We start from the raw sequence: 16,314 nt of genomic DNA, 5'->3' as shown, positions 1-16,314 counted from the left end.
AGAGCTTTTCTGCACACAAGACACCAATCACACAACTTGACCTCCAGATGGAGTATTTCTGTTGCACATTGGCCATAGAAACTGGAAACTTGGCCACTACGCCAAACTCTGAAGGATTGAAGTAAACAGGCAGCACTAAATTCCATGTTACACCTGCGAGGTTTGAAGTTACATTGGGTAGGTACTCCAGTGTAACCAACAAAGGGCACACAACTCTTCTTTCAGGTTTTCACCCGGAACTCACGAATAAGTCTCCTGTCAGTAGTGGGTGCGTAGGAAAACGTATCTACGAGCTGGAATATTATAGAGGATGGCAAGGCACTGATTTAAAGTACGTTTGATTTGTTTGACCACAGCTGTTTCCCTGGGTGTAGCGTAGCTGGGCCCACAAATAGCTCAGTGACGATGATTTAAAACGGTTAAGGAGAAGGAAAGGTTATGGAAAAACACACTGATAAATTTTCACTCTTCCACTATAGTTCTCAGTGTGTTCCTAAATTTTTCAACTTAGTATCTTGTGCATCATGGGGGAAAAGTTGTCATGGTCTCAGCCTGGAGGCTCCAGGGTTTTGTTTTTTGGACTTTCTTGGTTTTTGGTTTTCTGGGTTTTGGGTTTCTGTTCTGGGTTTTGAGTGTTTCTGGTTTGGGTGTTTCTGGTGTTTAGTTTTGTCTTCCCTGTCTTGTGCTCTGTTTCCCCATGCACTTCCTGTTTTATTTTGATAGTCATGTCGCCTCAGTGTCGGAGTTCTAGTTTTGCTTCCTTTGGTTAATTCCCTGATGTGTCCCACCTGTGTCTGCTTCCCCACCTGTTCTCCATCACTAATCAGTTCCGTTCCTTTAAGAAGCCCTTGTTCTGTCTTGTCCTGATGGGATCATTGTTTGTTGGTTGTGAGGTTTAATGTGTGTTTCGGCGACTCATGTTTGGACTTTGGTTTGTTTTGGAATAAATTCTTTGACACTGCTACCTTCTCCGCATTTGGGTCCACCCCTTACCCTTACTTACCTCAAACTCGTGACAAAAGTAAGCGACAACCCTGGAAATATGTTTACAATGAAACTGGAAAGGGCATAGTTAAACTGGGGGCCCCTTAGCAATCGTTAATGACATGATTATCTCTGAACGAACGAGTGACAGATTAAAACACTAACCCTAACTCGATGTGTACTGCCCTTCAGGATCACCACCAGGCTAAACGCATGGTAGAATTTCTAAACCTAAATGGACTTAATGCATACACAAACATCAACGTCCAACATGTGAGGCTCTGATACAGATACTATCAAGAGTAAAAACACCTTCATTAATTGAAACAGAGACTGAAACTTGCAATATTCCTCAGAAAAACTGTTTTTAAACTGTTTAAAAAAACTACAGGGCTTATGTATGTGATTCTGAACTGTTCCTGTTTCATTCTCACAAATAAAACATGTCAGGTTTCTCATTGATTCAGACCTGAAAGATATTTCCATGTCGGTCACATCTCCAATTCAGTTCATGAACTGTCAGCAGCCCCAAGCCAAACACCAGTGTCAGAGTAGATGCAATCAGAATATTAAGAGGTTCTCACCTGCTTGACATCATATCCCAGAAGAACAAAGTTCAGATCTGGAGAAACTGCAAACTTTGATGCCTTAAAAGTCGCCTGTGGGAAGAACAAGAAATGGATGCGATGTCAACAACGCTATTTTTTTCATTCGACTTCTGAAGAATACAGCATGGGTACACAAACCATATAAGCTTATGTCTTGATGCAGCACCAACTGACACTCAACAACAAGCAACCTGCTGATGGCAAAGTGGATTGCCACTGTAATGATGAGCAAAATAATTATTTTATATACGAAGCATTATTGTAATAATATTTTACTTACAATAAAAATGTTCAAATCGCTGTCCTACTTACAAATGTTGAGTTTTTCAGCAGGAGGTCTGTTTCATTGTCGTGTGTGGAAACTTTCAGAACATCTCCGTCCCAGCTCTGAAAGATGATTTCTTCCCCTAGGACAGAAACACACACACACACTCAAGTTCTGTGTTTGTGTAACAAATATATATTCAAAGAGCTAAATCAAATCTTTGTGACAGGCTGCGAACAAAGAAACACTTGATTAGACGTAGACAGCATTTTAAATGTAAGACTCCATTTTTAGATAGTAATTCTTTATTTATTTATTTTTTTTGTACCAGTTTTTCAACTGACAAAATATAATTAAGTTTGCTGGAAAATTTGGATTTGTTTGATTTTTATCTTGGCAAGAGGTCAAAGTAAAGCTGTCTCTAAACATGATAAACAGTCTGGACTATTGTTAACCTTATGTTGTGCAAAGCAGTGTTGCCATGGCAACTTAAGCCACATGGATTTGTGGTTATGTGGTGTGATGTTGACTGCTGTGCCACTCTTAATTTAATTTGCAGAAAAACGCCCCGATCACATAAAGTGTGTCCATACCATCAGGGAAGTGAAACAGAATGTTTATTGACACAGATGTCAGTCTGTGATGGAAGGGAAAGGTTGGTCGCCACCATGAAAGTCGGTGCTCTACGCAACCCTCCGCTGAACTGACCTCAACAAATGTACTTTAACATAGCTATAGGGGACCACTACTTCCTTCACTGGCGCTGAAGGTTTGGATGGAAACTGTGTGCTCCTCAATTGTCCATGAACATTATTCTGTTATTCATGATTAGTGGGAATCATTCAAGTCCTACAACCTGAACAACCATATACTGTATGTCGTTTGTACCCTCTTTTTTTGTGTCGTTAACAACTAAGACTACCAACTTTTCTGGGTCATAAAAAGAAAAGGAATGATTTTTGATTTAAAATTTCTTCTCTACTGTAACTGAACCCCCTTTGACCAGACCGCTGTGAAGACATACCCAGCCAATGCATTTGTAGTGTATGTGTGAAAGCTAAGATCTGATGTTGCTCAGTGGTCAATACAACATCATCATGGATAAACCTCCTGAATCTCCTGAAGTATTGTCTATGAAACCGAAGCTGATGTTCTGGTTATTTCTCGGTTTGTTATGACCTGCAAACAAATACAGGCACAATAAACTCAATCGAGTGGCATCTATTGTCGACATGTGAGTGTTTTGTATTATATTTTGTCATAATTTCATATCACGTGTACATCACGTCAATTCAGCAACACACTAGATCTTCGTCGCTATGGTTGCAATAATAAATGGTAATGGTTAGGTTACTTGGTTAGGTTTAGGAAAAGATCATGATTCAGGTTAAAATAAGTACTTTCCTAAAATTACACAATCTTTGTTGTCATGGTTACAACAATAACAATGTGGTTAGCCTTTTTTGAACGGTCATGGATAATAGAAACAATATAAACTGCTCTCCTGTGTGAAGTTCCTATGTTTCGTTGACCCATCCATCCACCACAACCCCCTCCTGGTGTGGACTTTGTCGCTCTATTTACTACGTCACCTGACTTCTTCCTTTGCTCCTGTCATAGGAGATGTTGCCTAACAACAAAAAAAGCAACTAGCTGCACAGATGACCTATGGGCAAAATTTTTACAGGACAGTCTCGTATCATTGGTTCCTCTTCAAGAAAACAGTTTCTCAGGCTGATGGTGTGTAGACAGCAGGAGCCTTAAGATTTTTTGGGAGGGGTTAAATAGGTCCAACATTAAGCTGCCCCAGAGGAGACAAAGTATTTGACAAGAGAGAAGAAAACAACAACAACAAAGATTCATTTAGGAGGATCTGTCTAAGAAACTCGGCACAGTGAGATTAAGCTTCAACTTTTAAGAGCAGAGAAAGTGACAGGAGGTGCCTGCATTAACTCCAGTCTAATCCCAAACCAGTCCTACAGTCCAGAGAGGCCTGATTTCCATTAAAGCGGTTGACAGGTCTAAATCATTCTGAGGTCCCCATCTCATGTAAATGTCAATGAATAAGCTCGGTGGCATCAATCTCAGGCAAGAGGGCTACAGACTAGAAAACACTCAAAACACTTTAAGCATAATGACAGGAAAATAAATATGAAAGACAGATGGGTCACTGATAAAGAAATCCTCTGAAGGGCTTTTGTCATTTGGAAACCCTTACCCACAGCAAAACAAGCCACAGTCTTTTGTGCATATTTTATATGCTGCACATGTATCAAATCAGTGGTTTTATGAAACATTTTACAGCGACAGTAATTGGAAAATTGGGCTGCTATCCCTCCAGAGTTGACAACAGTTCCATCAGAAAAAGCTCTGAGGATAAAGGTGACATGTAATCTCAGCTGTGATTAAAAGTGTCAGAGATACTCAGTGATTTGCCACTGCTTTGTTAGGGCAATAATTAAAGGAAATCCCCAGTTTCGCCACTGTTGACACTGTTACCCAACTGATAAATTACACATCTCGAGCCCTTGAGCTTAATATTGTGGTGTGAAGAAAAAAGCCAAGTTTGAGTTTGACAACGTGGTATCAGTAAAAACAGCAGACGTGTATTTTATTGTTGACAGACATTGTTGATTCAAGATGGATGGAGAATTTGGGGTAAATAAGTGGGCGTTTTACCCTAATGTAGTACTTATTTAACACAAGGAGGGATGATGTTTTCTGCTCCATCATTAAGTTTATTTCAGTTTAGCAAGAACACATTTTTAAGGGAAAGCCTGTGTTACAAACTGGTGCCATTCAGTTTGAAAGACAGGAATTTAGAGACTAACGAAAAGATTCTGCTGAGTTGCATTATGGGAATTGTAAAATCAAATGTTTTTGGAGCTTAGCCAACATTAGGGAGTAAAAGTAAGGATGTCAGCTGCTTCCGTTTAGTTCACCCTGTTTTTGTTTTTTTTGGTCTCCACCAACCTGGCACTCATTGGACAAATGCTTTCATTGGCCAAATGAGTAAATGCAGTATAACTTCCAAGGGAGGTATCTGGCTCTTTAGCTGCTAAACACTCAATTACATTCACTAGCTAGTTGCTAACTGTGTCCAGTGGGTTTATCAGAGCTTTTTGCTGGAAACAGCTGCCTGGTACTCCTGGAACACGGCTGATGAAACTTTTCCGGCCAGAAAACCAAAAACAATAATAATCCAAAATAGAATAACACACTAAATGGAGCTGAGAGGAACCGCGGAGTTGCGGTTCATTACTCCAAGTGACACCTTACACATAACACATAGTCCTTTGATCGATTGTTAACATTAACAGCACTGATTAGCTCAGCTGTTCACAGTGCGGATGCTCTCCTCTCACCCAGTGTGTTCCTGTGATTCTTGTTGCTGTTTTTTTTTTTTTTTGTTACAACTGGAAGAAACTGTAATAATAATACAGCCAGTCTTTCACTCATGTAACTGTCTGTAGTACATAAGCTGTGGAAAAATATCAGTTAGTTTGTGGCCTGTTTCAAAGAATATCTTAATGCCTGGTCGAGGACTGCTGAATCATGTAATCACCCCGACAACACCATGCAGATACAGAACCATCAGTTTGTGCTTTGGAGCAATAAAAGTTTGACTTGGTGAGCAGAGGCCAGACTTTTAAAAGTTCTATAAATGAGATTCTAAACAATAGTATATCAGCAAACAGCTAAGTTCTATGTAAAGATATAGTGGAGTAATGGTGTCCTAAGCAGAGAGCAAAGTCCCATTGCCTCTGAATGTGTTGTCGTCTGAGCTTCTCTGGTCTTTGTGTTGGTCTCTGGTCTAGTAGCACGTGCGTGTTAGTGCATGTGAGTCCCTCCTGTTAAACTGTAAAAACACAGGCTCCGCCCACACGTGAGATGGCACAGTGCAGTACTCGGTGTTCAGGTGAAAGTGACCTTCCAGAATTTCCTCCACTGAAGAAACCAAGGTTTCGTACCAAAAAGAAAGACGAATGAAGAGATAAAACCCGAGCACAGACAGACAGGTCACGGGAACTACTGCCTCAAATCCCGGTCGGCCCGTGGAATGTCAAAATCCAAAAAAGTGAAGTTTTTACAGTGTCGTCCAAGGTGGAATTTGTTTCCCAGTCCAACTGTAGAGACTCACAGAGATGGAGAGCTCGACAAGCTGCTAAAGAGCTCCAGCTTGGAAATTCAGCTCCGCTCAGTTAGTGTGTTATTGTGTGATAATATAGAAGGTGTTCAGTCAGGTGCCTCTGTTGCTCATAAATACACAAAGTTCGACTAAACGAGCAGACAGTGACTTGATGGTTATTTTTTCATAATCATAAAAATTCATATTACTTTATTTGGAATACAGTAATATATGAATATTTTGTCAGGTTCGAAAAAACTTGTTTTTAGTTATTTATTAGCACTGATCAAAGTGAGCACAACTCGGCACAACACATCTGAGAATTACATTTTTAATTTTTCAAATTAACATAAATCTGCCAGTAGAGTGATTTTTCATGAAGCTAGTGATTATTTTGAAACAACTGATTGCAGTTAGTGTCATTTGTCATTTGTGTCATGCTCTGTTTTTAACCTCACTGCAGAGTGGCCTAGTGCAATCAGAAAAGCTTCATGCATGAGCATAAAGAATTGTGCACAATTATGGTACTTTAACTTTAACTGCTCTTTGCTAGGTTTGCTTGGGTTTACACACTTCTGCACACGGTTAGGACCAGTACACTGATTTCACTGAGCTTAAAACTGCACTAATCAATATATCTATATTTACAATGCGGTAAATTCCTTTGTGAGTATGACTGGGATCACTCGTACAGACACATAGAATCATCCCCCAGCTTTGCTGTCATCATGTCATCTAAATGCTCTAATGAACTCGGTGTACGCTCGCTGCTCAGCACCGAACAGCAGCAACTAGCTGGTGAACATAGTGGAACATTTAGCAGCTAAAGAGGCAGATATTTCTCTCAGGAGTTGGCGGAAACAAAACCAAGGCTTTTGGGACTTAACATCCACCAGGTGCTCAGAAAAACAACTCCAAATGAACGATGATGTGGCTCCATAACTGCTGGACGAGTCAATAGACAACTGTTAACTAATGTGTTGGCAATATCAACTTCATAATGTGATAATCTGTCACATTTTGTGTTTTCAGCTTCCTCCACTGCCCCATAGTGGAGCAAAAATCAATTAACATTTAAAAAGAAAAATTTCCACAGCTGAATTAGACGACCTGCATGTCAAATACTCCTGGAGGGAAGTTGTGATCATTGATTGGCTAATTATCAAATGCTAATTAAACTACTTTCTAAATGGAATTTACAAGAATTTCCACACGCACAAATAAGAGGATGATATTATTATCAGTATTATAATTATTATTATATACATGTTCATATTAGTAGAATGATGATGGGAACAATACCTGTATATGTATGTACGTGTATGTGTACGTATATATTATACCTTTTTTATTTGTTTAGCGTTTATTTTTTATGTTTTTACACTCAATACACAAGCACACACATACACCAAATACCAATGAACATTATAATCACTTATCGATTTACTGACTTATGTTTTCCCCTCTCCTTACCCCCATTACAAAAAAGATGATGACAGTAGTAACAGTTTTGTTATGAAAGTTTTCATTGAGAGTTTTCACTTCTATTTATTTCTCTTAAGAACGACTTACAACAAAAGGAGATGTATTTTTTGATAAAGCCAACCCTGTTGGGAAAACCATTATACAAAAAGACAAAGGAAATTTGTTCAAAGTTGCTCAAGGACTTTTGTTTCTGGGGCAAGTGAGACAGGCTGGGGAGCAGGAGAGGCTTTCAGACTGAGCGTGACTGAGAGGAGGCAACCACAGCAGGAAGAGGGAAGGCTCAGACAGCTTGACAAGCAACAATACCACATAACAGCCAGACAGTAACCATCCACCGGGGCTCCAAAACAAAAAGACTGTTCCATTACAAAAAGTCATATTTGATGTGTTATTTATGGCGTCAGCAGGAAAAGAGTCTCTTGGATGAGCCTCTTAAGAAAAACAAAGGGAACAGTAAGACGGTGGCACAAACATCTCTCAGCATCCCATTCAGGCTTCATTTCCAACTGCTGACTGTGACTCAACATGCGAGTATCATCATGATATGACTTTATCGTTGCGTTAAAATGGTGTCATGGTCTCAGCCTGGAGGCTCCAGGGTTTTGGGTTTCTGTTCTGGGTTTTGAGTGTTTCTGGTTTGGGTGTTTCTGGTGTCTAGTTTTGTCTTCCCTGTCTTGTGCTCTGTTTCCCCATGCACTTCCTGTTTTATTTTGATAGTCATGTCGCCCCAGTGTCTGAGTTCTAGTTTTGCTTCCTTTGGTTAATTCCCTGATGTGTCCCACCTGTGTCTGCTTCCCCACCTGTTCTCCATCACTAATCAGTTCCGTTCCTTTAAGAAGCCCTTGTTCTGTCTTGTCCTGGTGGGATCATTGTTTGTTGGTTGTGAGGTTTAATGTGTGTTTCGGCGACTCGTGTTTGGACTTTGGTTTGTTTTGGAATAAATTCTTTGACACTGCTACCTTCTCCGCATTTGGGTCCACCCCTTAACCTTACTTACCTCAAACCTGTGACAAATGGTGCATTGTGTTGTACAGTAAATGCAAATAAATCTTAAAATACAGCCAAGAGTTCACTTTAATCATTGTTTTCTTACTTAAAATGTGCCACATGCAATCAAACATCATATCACTTGTGATGAGTAATGAGTGCATGTAGAAACTGATCTTGAGTATTGGGGAAAAAAGGAAGGAAGACCATTAAGCAACACACTAAAGTACCTACACCTGAGGCCAATACGCCCGGTAACCTGCTGTCTTTGGGTTGACGCAGCCAACTCAGCAGAAACATCATTAGAATAATCAGACTGAAGAGACGTCTGTACCACTGTGCATTATCATTACCAGGCTTTAGACCTGAGCTCATACTGTAATAAACTGCAAGATAAACTCACAACACATAATTGTAGTATTCAGACTGCACACCAAACCTGCAAAATAATATAATCAATGATCTAATTTAATTTAATTAACACTGACTAGAGCATCCGCTTTCGCTCAGCTCTTCATCAGGCTCATGAAGCTGTGTGGCGTGCCAAAAGCTTGTGCAGTGATTAACATACTGGTGGGCAAAATGGACTTAATTCAGATAAATATATAGCTGCAAAAATTATAAAAAATAATAATAATAAAAATACACAGAGCAATGCACATAGGAAATAATATAAAAAAACAGAGAATACAATAATAATATAAATACACATATACAAATAAAGATAGTTCTTGAAGGCATTATAAATATATAACCTAAATGATCTTTTGTTACTCATAGTTTTCATTAGGTTTAAAATGTTGGACTAAAACTTGTCAATGTTAAGTCTTTTTTCAGCACTCACCCTGAAGTTAAATATGACCTCAGCTCTGAGACGTTGCAGGTTTACCAGGCAGGTCCGTGTCTACAGCTACAGACTGGGTGGGTCAACACTTCACACTGAAATATCTCAACAGTTGTTTGGCGGACTGCCATGATACTCTGTACAGACATTCCTCTGGTCCCCAGAGGATAAAGCCTTCTGACTTTGTTCATCCTCTGACTTTTATGTAGCGCAACCAGATGGTTAAATGTTTCACTAATGCAATAAACGTCTAGATGGATCAGCACAACATTTGGTAGAGATGTTCATGGTCCCCAGACAATCAATCTAAATGATTTTGTTGATCCGGGGACTTTTCCCGGAGCGCCACCATGAGGTTGACACTTGTGTACTTTGGTGACACAACAACTTTTAGATGCATTGACATGAAATCTGGTAAAGACGTTCAGTGCTCACAGTCATCAGTCTCAGCCTACTTTGTGTTGAAGCTAATTAGCAAATGTCGGCATGCTAACATGCAAGCCGGCGAACACGGTTAACGTCACACCTGCTAGACGTCATCTTATTCAAATTGTCAGCATGCTAACAAACTGATGTCAGCCGATGTTAGCATAGCTGCTAGCTTGGCTGCAGACGTCTGTTTACTAGTGATAATGGTTTTCTGTGTGTCTAAAGCAAACGTGTTGTCTTCAGAGAAGGAATAACTTACTGATGAAAATATAACATCAGGTCACCTAGCAGGACAAGTTGGGCACAGCTGGATTTTAAGATTGCGGGCACAGTCAAATCTAGTCTCAGGTTCAGGCATGTACTAGTCTGGCACAACCGATATCAGCCAGTGCTCCCACCTCACCATATGCAAATATTCACACCAAAACAAATTCCCCTTTCACAGTATTTTTAAGTCGCTGCATCCTCGCTCAGCACCACCCCAGACGATTGTGATTGGTTTAAAGTAGGCTTGGGCGAGATATTGAACATACTCAATGTGTCACGGCTTGTTCCACGTGGGATCTATAAAATGACAATATTTATGTATCAAAAGATTTAAATCATGCATTTAGGAAGTAATTTTCAAAACATCCCGATATATATGTAGTGTATTGCAATATAGCCTAAAAATATTGCTACATTACTTATATACCATGTCGCCCGGCCCATAGTTTAAAGAAATGCAAACAGCCCAGAGTGTTTTTCCCCTATAAGCAAAAGCAGGTGCAGCTATGTGAGACTATGCATGTAGAGAATAAACCACAGGCTCAGTGTAAAGGCTTAAATATGCAGTGCTTGGAATTCCTCCGTGATCCTTTAGATCTTACAGAAATTATTGAACAAGTTTTCATCAAAGCGCTCAAAGTCTGATGAAGTGCATTCAAAACAAACCACCCGTCAATGCGTCTTTGATTTCTTTTAAATGTGTTTATTATTCTCACTGTTAAAGTTTCAGTCTTTCATTTGTTGAAGATTTCCAGGGTAAACTTTATTCTTTCTCGACTTTGAGAGCTTTTGATGTTCCTGAAATAGAAGGACTGAGTTTGTATGTTCAGACTCATGAGGAGTTGTGAAATCTGTGTGATTTTACATGAATTCATCCTTCTGCCAGAATTTTCAATGATCTGATTTTTTATAGAATTTCTAAACAGACTAAAGAAATATTGAAACAATAATTAGGAAAACATAGTCTTTAGGTAAATACTATGTATGGAAGAAGCTGAACATAATGTTGTTTGTAGTGTGGATTGTTATTGAATTATTATGCTGCCTGAGGACGAGCACAGAGCTCAACATGCTGTGCTAATCTGTGTGTTATGGCCATATTCATATGCATCTTGTTCTTCTGTTCATTTCTGAACTCTGAAGCAGCAGTGAAACAATCAGTCTTTGCTGCGTGGAGCTTTGCACAGTTTTGAAAAGCAAGATTTCCTTTTTTTTCAATTTGTTGCAAGATTACTTTAGATTTCACAACACGGCACAATCAGTAGGATCATTCCTGTGTTTGGAGATGTTCAACTGTAACAGAAACAGCAGTCTGAGAAACAGAAAGCTTGTATTGTGTTGTGGTGCTACAGAGACACCTCAACCCACAGATCACAATCTCCAGATGCAAAGGAACATGCATCTTTGGCCCCACAAAAATCACATCATCACCATTTTCATAGCCTATTTTTTTCAGTTAAAATTAAATGCAAAACTCCAACTGCAATTGTCATTCATCACAATCTAAATATCCGTCAAAATAATCGCCACATCATTTTTTATTTTTTGTTTTTGCATTTCGTTCAGCCTTCATACGAATCCTTTTTAATGCTCAAGTGTTGTATTTGCCTGAAGTTTAGACTAAAGTTTCTTTTGTCATGACATCCTCATTCCCAAACCTTTATCGTGAAAATGTTGTGACTGAATGTAATCTGGGGTTTGACAGAATTATCCAGCATAAATTTCATATCAGTGCAAACTTCATGCATACTCACCATTAATCCACTTCGCATCAGGGTCATGTATTTGAAAGTTTCTTTGGAATAGGTCGTCCAGTGTCAACTGTGAACCGAAGGGTTTCCCACTGTCATCTATACAGGGAGGAAAAGATACGGTAAAAATACACCAACAACAACCAATCAGCTGTCAAAGAAAAGAATGAAGTCTCATTAAAATTCAGCTACAAATAATGAAGAAAAGTCACAAGGTGAATGAAAACCTCAAACAATCAAACTTTCTGCGCATAAACATACAAACACACATGAAGGAGAAATATTTCAAATGCACCTGCACAAAGCTGATTTTTAATAAACAAGTGAGATCTAATGAAGGATAATTCTGGCAGGAAATCTCTTACAGATGTGACTTATTCAGTCCCTGCTCCACTATTTATCACCTCCCCCTCACATTGTCTCAGTAAACAGTTACAACATGGCTTCATTCACCTCAGACACTGTCTATGACTACACACATTGTAGATGAATAAAAATGTTCATTAAGGCAGAGCAAACTCGAGAGTTTGCAGTACAAAAAAAGTTAAATACAGACGAACCTGATAATTCATACTGGAATAACAAGTCAAAATTTTTCCATTCATTTTACTCAAACTCTGCTCAGCCCATGAGATAACGAGGTGTCGCTGCCAGCGTCTGGCTGACAGAGTTCATGGCTCACTGTATGATATTGTGCTGTTGGTGCTACTCATGCATTTACCAGGATAAATATACCCTCATGTCAGGCGGCGATAAGGGACCTTGTATACAGTGTGAATGTGCATGTAGATCTGATAAGGGAGAGAGAAACATAATTGATCCACCTCTCCACTCGGAGGACGTCATCACATGTCTGTGGTGTTTATAGAGTGACAATCATTTGAGGCGTAAGAAGCATCTTTAGGAAACATCCTCCATATTCTCCATTTTCCATTATCATGTTCGGGAGCAGATATATAAGGGACTCTTACCTTTTGACAGCAGAACAATGGACAGTCCAATGAGTGAGAGCACCAGCAAGATAACCAGCAGAGAGATGCCAATGCCCTTCCAGTTCCTGTCCGGTCCGATAGGCCCTACGTCCTATGGAACAAGAGAAACCTCATGTAAAATGATGATGAATCATGTGGGTAATACCCAAAAATAGCAACACACACGATAAGGAAAACTGAGGGAAAACAGTTTTTTTCTTTAAGTAGAGTGTCTTCTCCAAGTGTATCAAGCTGCTGAAGTCTCCTTAAGCAATGGGAGTACCCGCAGTAAGCCTTTTATGCTCAAAAGGCTCTGCAGGGGTTGACTGAGCCACACTCTGTCAGGGGTTGAGTCAGACTGTGCAGAAATCTGAGGACACAAAGAGGCCACAACCTCCCCCTTCACACATCAATAAAATATTGGTGATAGTCCCCACTGTGCTCTGTAGCATTCAGAGTTTAAGTTGCTGCAGCGAAACAGTGTCCCTGAAACCACAAGACTGGTCAGAGGAAAACTATTTAAAGTATGAGTATATATATATCAGTTTATATCTTCAGTTTATTTCCTCATCCACCACGTTCCGTATAGAAGGATTCAATGCCAGTGCTTTTTTTATTGAACATAATGAGGAGGTGCTTTAGGCATAATGTTAGATGAAATGTTCCTGAACTTGTTGAGCAGGTTGTTCAAGGAATAAATACACAAACATCTGCAGACAAATGTCCAGGAGAGAAAACGGGATGCAAAAATAAAATTACGTCTTGATCTTATCATGTGGGTGTTAGTTTTCTGTCTCAGTGATTAATGCAGTGCAGTCATCCAAATTAATTAACAAATTTAGAAAATATTGTAAATTAAGGTTCCATGATTACGAGACACATTTAACAAACTGAGATACAGTATTTTCTTTATTTTTATTTTTTAATTTTATAATTACATGATTACGATCATAATTAACTTTAGCTAACCTTTCAGATTATTAGACAAAGGTTTTTTTTTTTTAGATTATCAAGATTAAGTCGTCAGTTAATACGCTGCTTAATTATAAACTGATTAATTTGGGTTTATGGCACTTGGAAACTGGTTAAGTACAAGACATGTTCCTGCCAGCTGGTCACAGCAGGACATGAACTTTGACCCATCAATATAACAAATAACGTTTATGTTTGAATGTGAGAAACATAGAGAGAAATTTTATTTGTTTATGTTGTTTGTTAGCTTGTAACTGGCAGTGGCTGAAACACTTAGTCATAGTGTTGACAGATTATTTCACTTATCATGTCTCGTATTATATAAAAACATAATTTGGATGTTAACAAGGTGAAAAACTTGATTTTCATTGGAGGGGTCTTGCCTTGCATCGCCTCTGACTTTGCACGAGGATTATACTTGAAAATGAGAAGTTTTGTGAGTGGTCAGACGGTGCAAAGGACATTGGATGAAGTTAACTTCCACGGACAGCAGGCCCATCGCCAGGAGGGGGGGGGGGGGGGGGGGGGGCAAAGGGTACAGATGGCCCTGGCTCAAAGCCCGGGGGGGGGGGCATGCTAAAGTCATGAAAAGGTCTATGGTTGTGTAAAATATTATTGTGAGAATGGTGAGATCGAAACACTTGCTCAGTCAGATCTCTCTCTCGCGCTCTCTCTCTCTCCAATGTAAAGTTACTTCTTTAGCTCTGACAGTGAATGTTTGCTCCCTCAATCCAGACGAACAGTGAAAAAATGTTTTCACAGACTGGTCCTGAGGAGGCACAAAGACAGTCTGAACCGGAGCTATTAGCAGAACAGTACTTAGAAACTTAAGAAGACACACGTGGGGAAGCTGTACAGTGCAACCCATTGTGATTAGCTGTCCAATTTATTTGTTTTGAATATTTCTAGGTTTCAAGCAGCTGAAGCAGCAAGAGAGGGTCAGGGAGGGATAGAAGCTAATTAAGAGGGAGATGTAGGAGAGGAGGAGGAGGATGGCAGAGAGACAGCTAGAGGAGGAGCGACAGGTACTGAGCGAAAAGATGACTCTCAGTCTCAAGACAGGAGAGGAATTTTCCAATGTAACAATAATCCCAAACAGTGTAAAAAAATCACAAAAGAGTTTTTGAAGAAGAAAAAAAGTGTAAACTGTGACCTGGCCAAGTACAATCCAATAGAAAACCTTTGGAGTATTTTATAAGAGGTAGAACAAAAAAACCAGCAGAGCACAGCTGAAAAGAGACTCATTCACGGAGACTGCCCTCATGTAAAAAAGGAGCCCATCAGGTCGTCAGTGCAAACATCTTATTATGTAGTACTTATAACGGGAGCAAAGGAAGAAGTTAGGTGACGTAGCATAGAGAGCAACAAACACCTGAACCAGAAACACCGATTATGGTTAGAGAAAGCGAGTGGTTTTGGTTAATTGTAAATAAACACGTTGCATCTGGAGTCATGAATCTTTTCTATATAAAACAAGACCACAGTCTTTTAAACTGAATGCTGTGAGAGCCTAAATATAGGTAGCAGGCCCACAGGGAACAATAGGGAACAGATGAACTCACAAAGAATGAAGGAAGACAACCACTTTATAGAGTTCAAATTTTTGTTGAAGCTATTTTTTGGCCATATTATGATAGGGACTGTGGGAGAGAGACAGGAAAGTCAGGGAAGACAGAGAGGGGTTGTCGTGCAGCAAAGGCATCACCCAACATCACGCAGCATCACACAGGATCACCCAGCATCACCCAGCATCACCCAGCATCACCTAGCATCACACAGGATCACCCAGCATCACCCAGCATCACCTAGCATCACACAGGATCACCCAGCATCACCCAGCATCACCTAGCATCACGCAGCATCACCCAGCATCACCGAACATCACCCAACATCACGCAGCATCACACAGGATCACCCAGCATCACGCAGAATCACCCAGCATCACGCAGCATCACCCAGCATCAAGCAGCATCACACAGGATCACCCAGCATCACCCAGCATCACGCAGCATCACACAGGATCACCCAGCATCACCCAGCATCACCTAGCATCACGCAGCATCACCCAGCATCACCGAACATCACCCAACATCACGCAGCATCACACAGGATCACCCAGCATCACGCAGAATCACCCAGCATCACGCAGCATCACCCAGCATCAAGCAGCATCACCTAGCATCACGCAGGATCACCCAGCATCAAGCAGCATCAAGCAGCATCACCCAACATCACCCAGTATCAGGCAGCATCACCCAGCATCACCCAGCATCACCCGGCATCACCGAGCATCACACAGCATCACCCAGCATCATGCAGCATCACGCAGCATCACGCAGCATCAAGCAGCATCAAGCAGCATCACCCAACATCACCCAGCATCACGCAGCATCACGCAGCATCAAGCAGCATCACCCAACATCACCCAGTATCAGGCAGCATCACCCAGCATCACCCGGCATCACACAGCATCACCCAGCATCACCCAGCATCACCCAGCATCACCCGCATCACGCAGCATCACCCAGCATCACGCAGCATCACCCAGCATCACGCAGCATAACCGAGCATCAAGCAGCATCACCTAGCATCACGCAGGATCACCCAGCATCACGCAGAATC

General features: G+C 40.5%; 1 protein-coding gene across 1 annotated transcript in view; it reads right to left on the bottom strand.

The window, feature by feature from the left end:
* LOC130177060 (inactive dipeptidyl peptidase 10-like) overlaps window positions 1-16,314 on the bottom strand; it is a 135,341-nt gene that overhangs the window by 41,141 nt on the left and 77,886 nt on the right. Inside the window, exons 2-5 of the mRNA XM_056388475.1 lie at window positions 12,721-12,832; window positions 11,753-11,848; window positions 1,905-1,999; window positions 1,569-1,643 (exon numbers count right to left, since the gene is read on the bottom strand). Of these exons, the coding sequence (XP_056244450.1) occupies window positions 1,569-1,643; window positions 1,905-1,999; window positions 11,753-11,848; window positions 12,721-12,832 (378 nt within the window). The remainder of the gene's footprint in view (window positions 1-1,568; window positions 1,644-1,904; window positions 2,000-11,752; window positions 11,849-12,720; window positions 12,833-16,314) is intronic.

The sequence above is a fragment of the Seriola aureovittata genome, chromosome 11, assembly GCF_021018895.1.
Source record: "Seriola aureovittata isolate HTS-2021-v1 ecotype China chromosome 11, ASM2101889v1, whole genome shotgun sequence".
NCBI classification, from domain to species: domain Eukaryota; kingdom Metazoa; phylum Chordata; class Actinopteri; order Carangiformes; family Carangidae; genus Seriola; species Seriola aureovittata.
The sequence above is the reverse complement of the archived record's forward strand: the minus strand, read 5'-3'. Positions and strand labels throughout refer to the sequence as shown.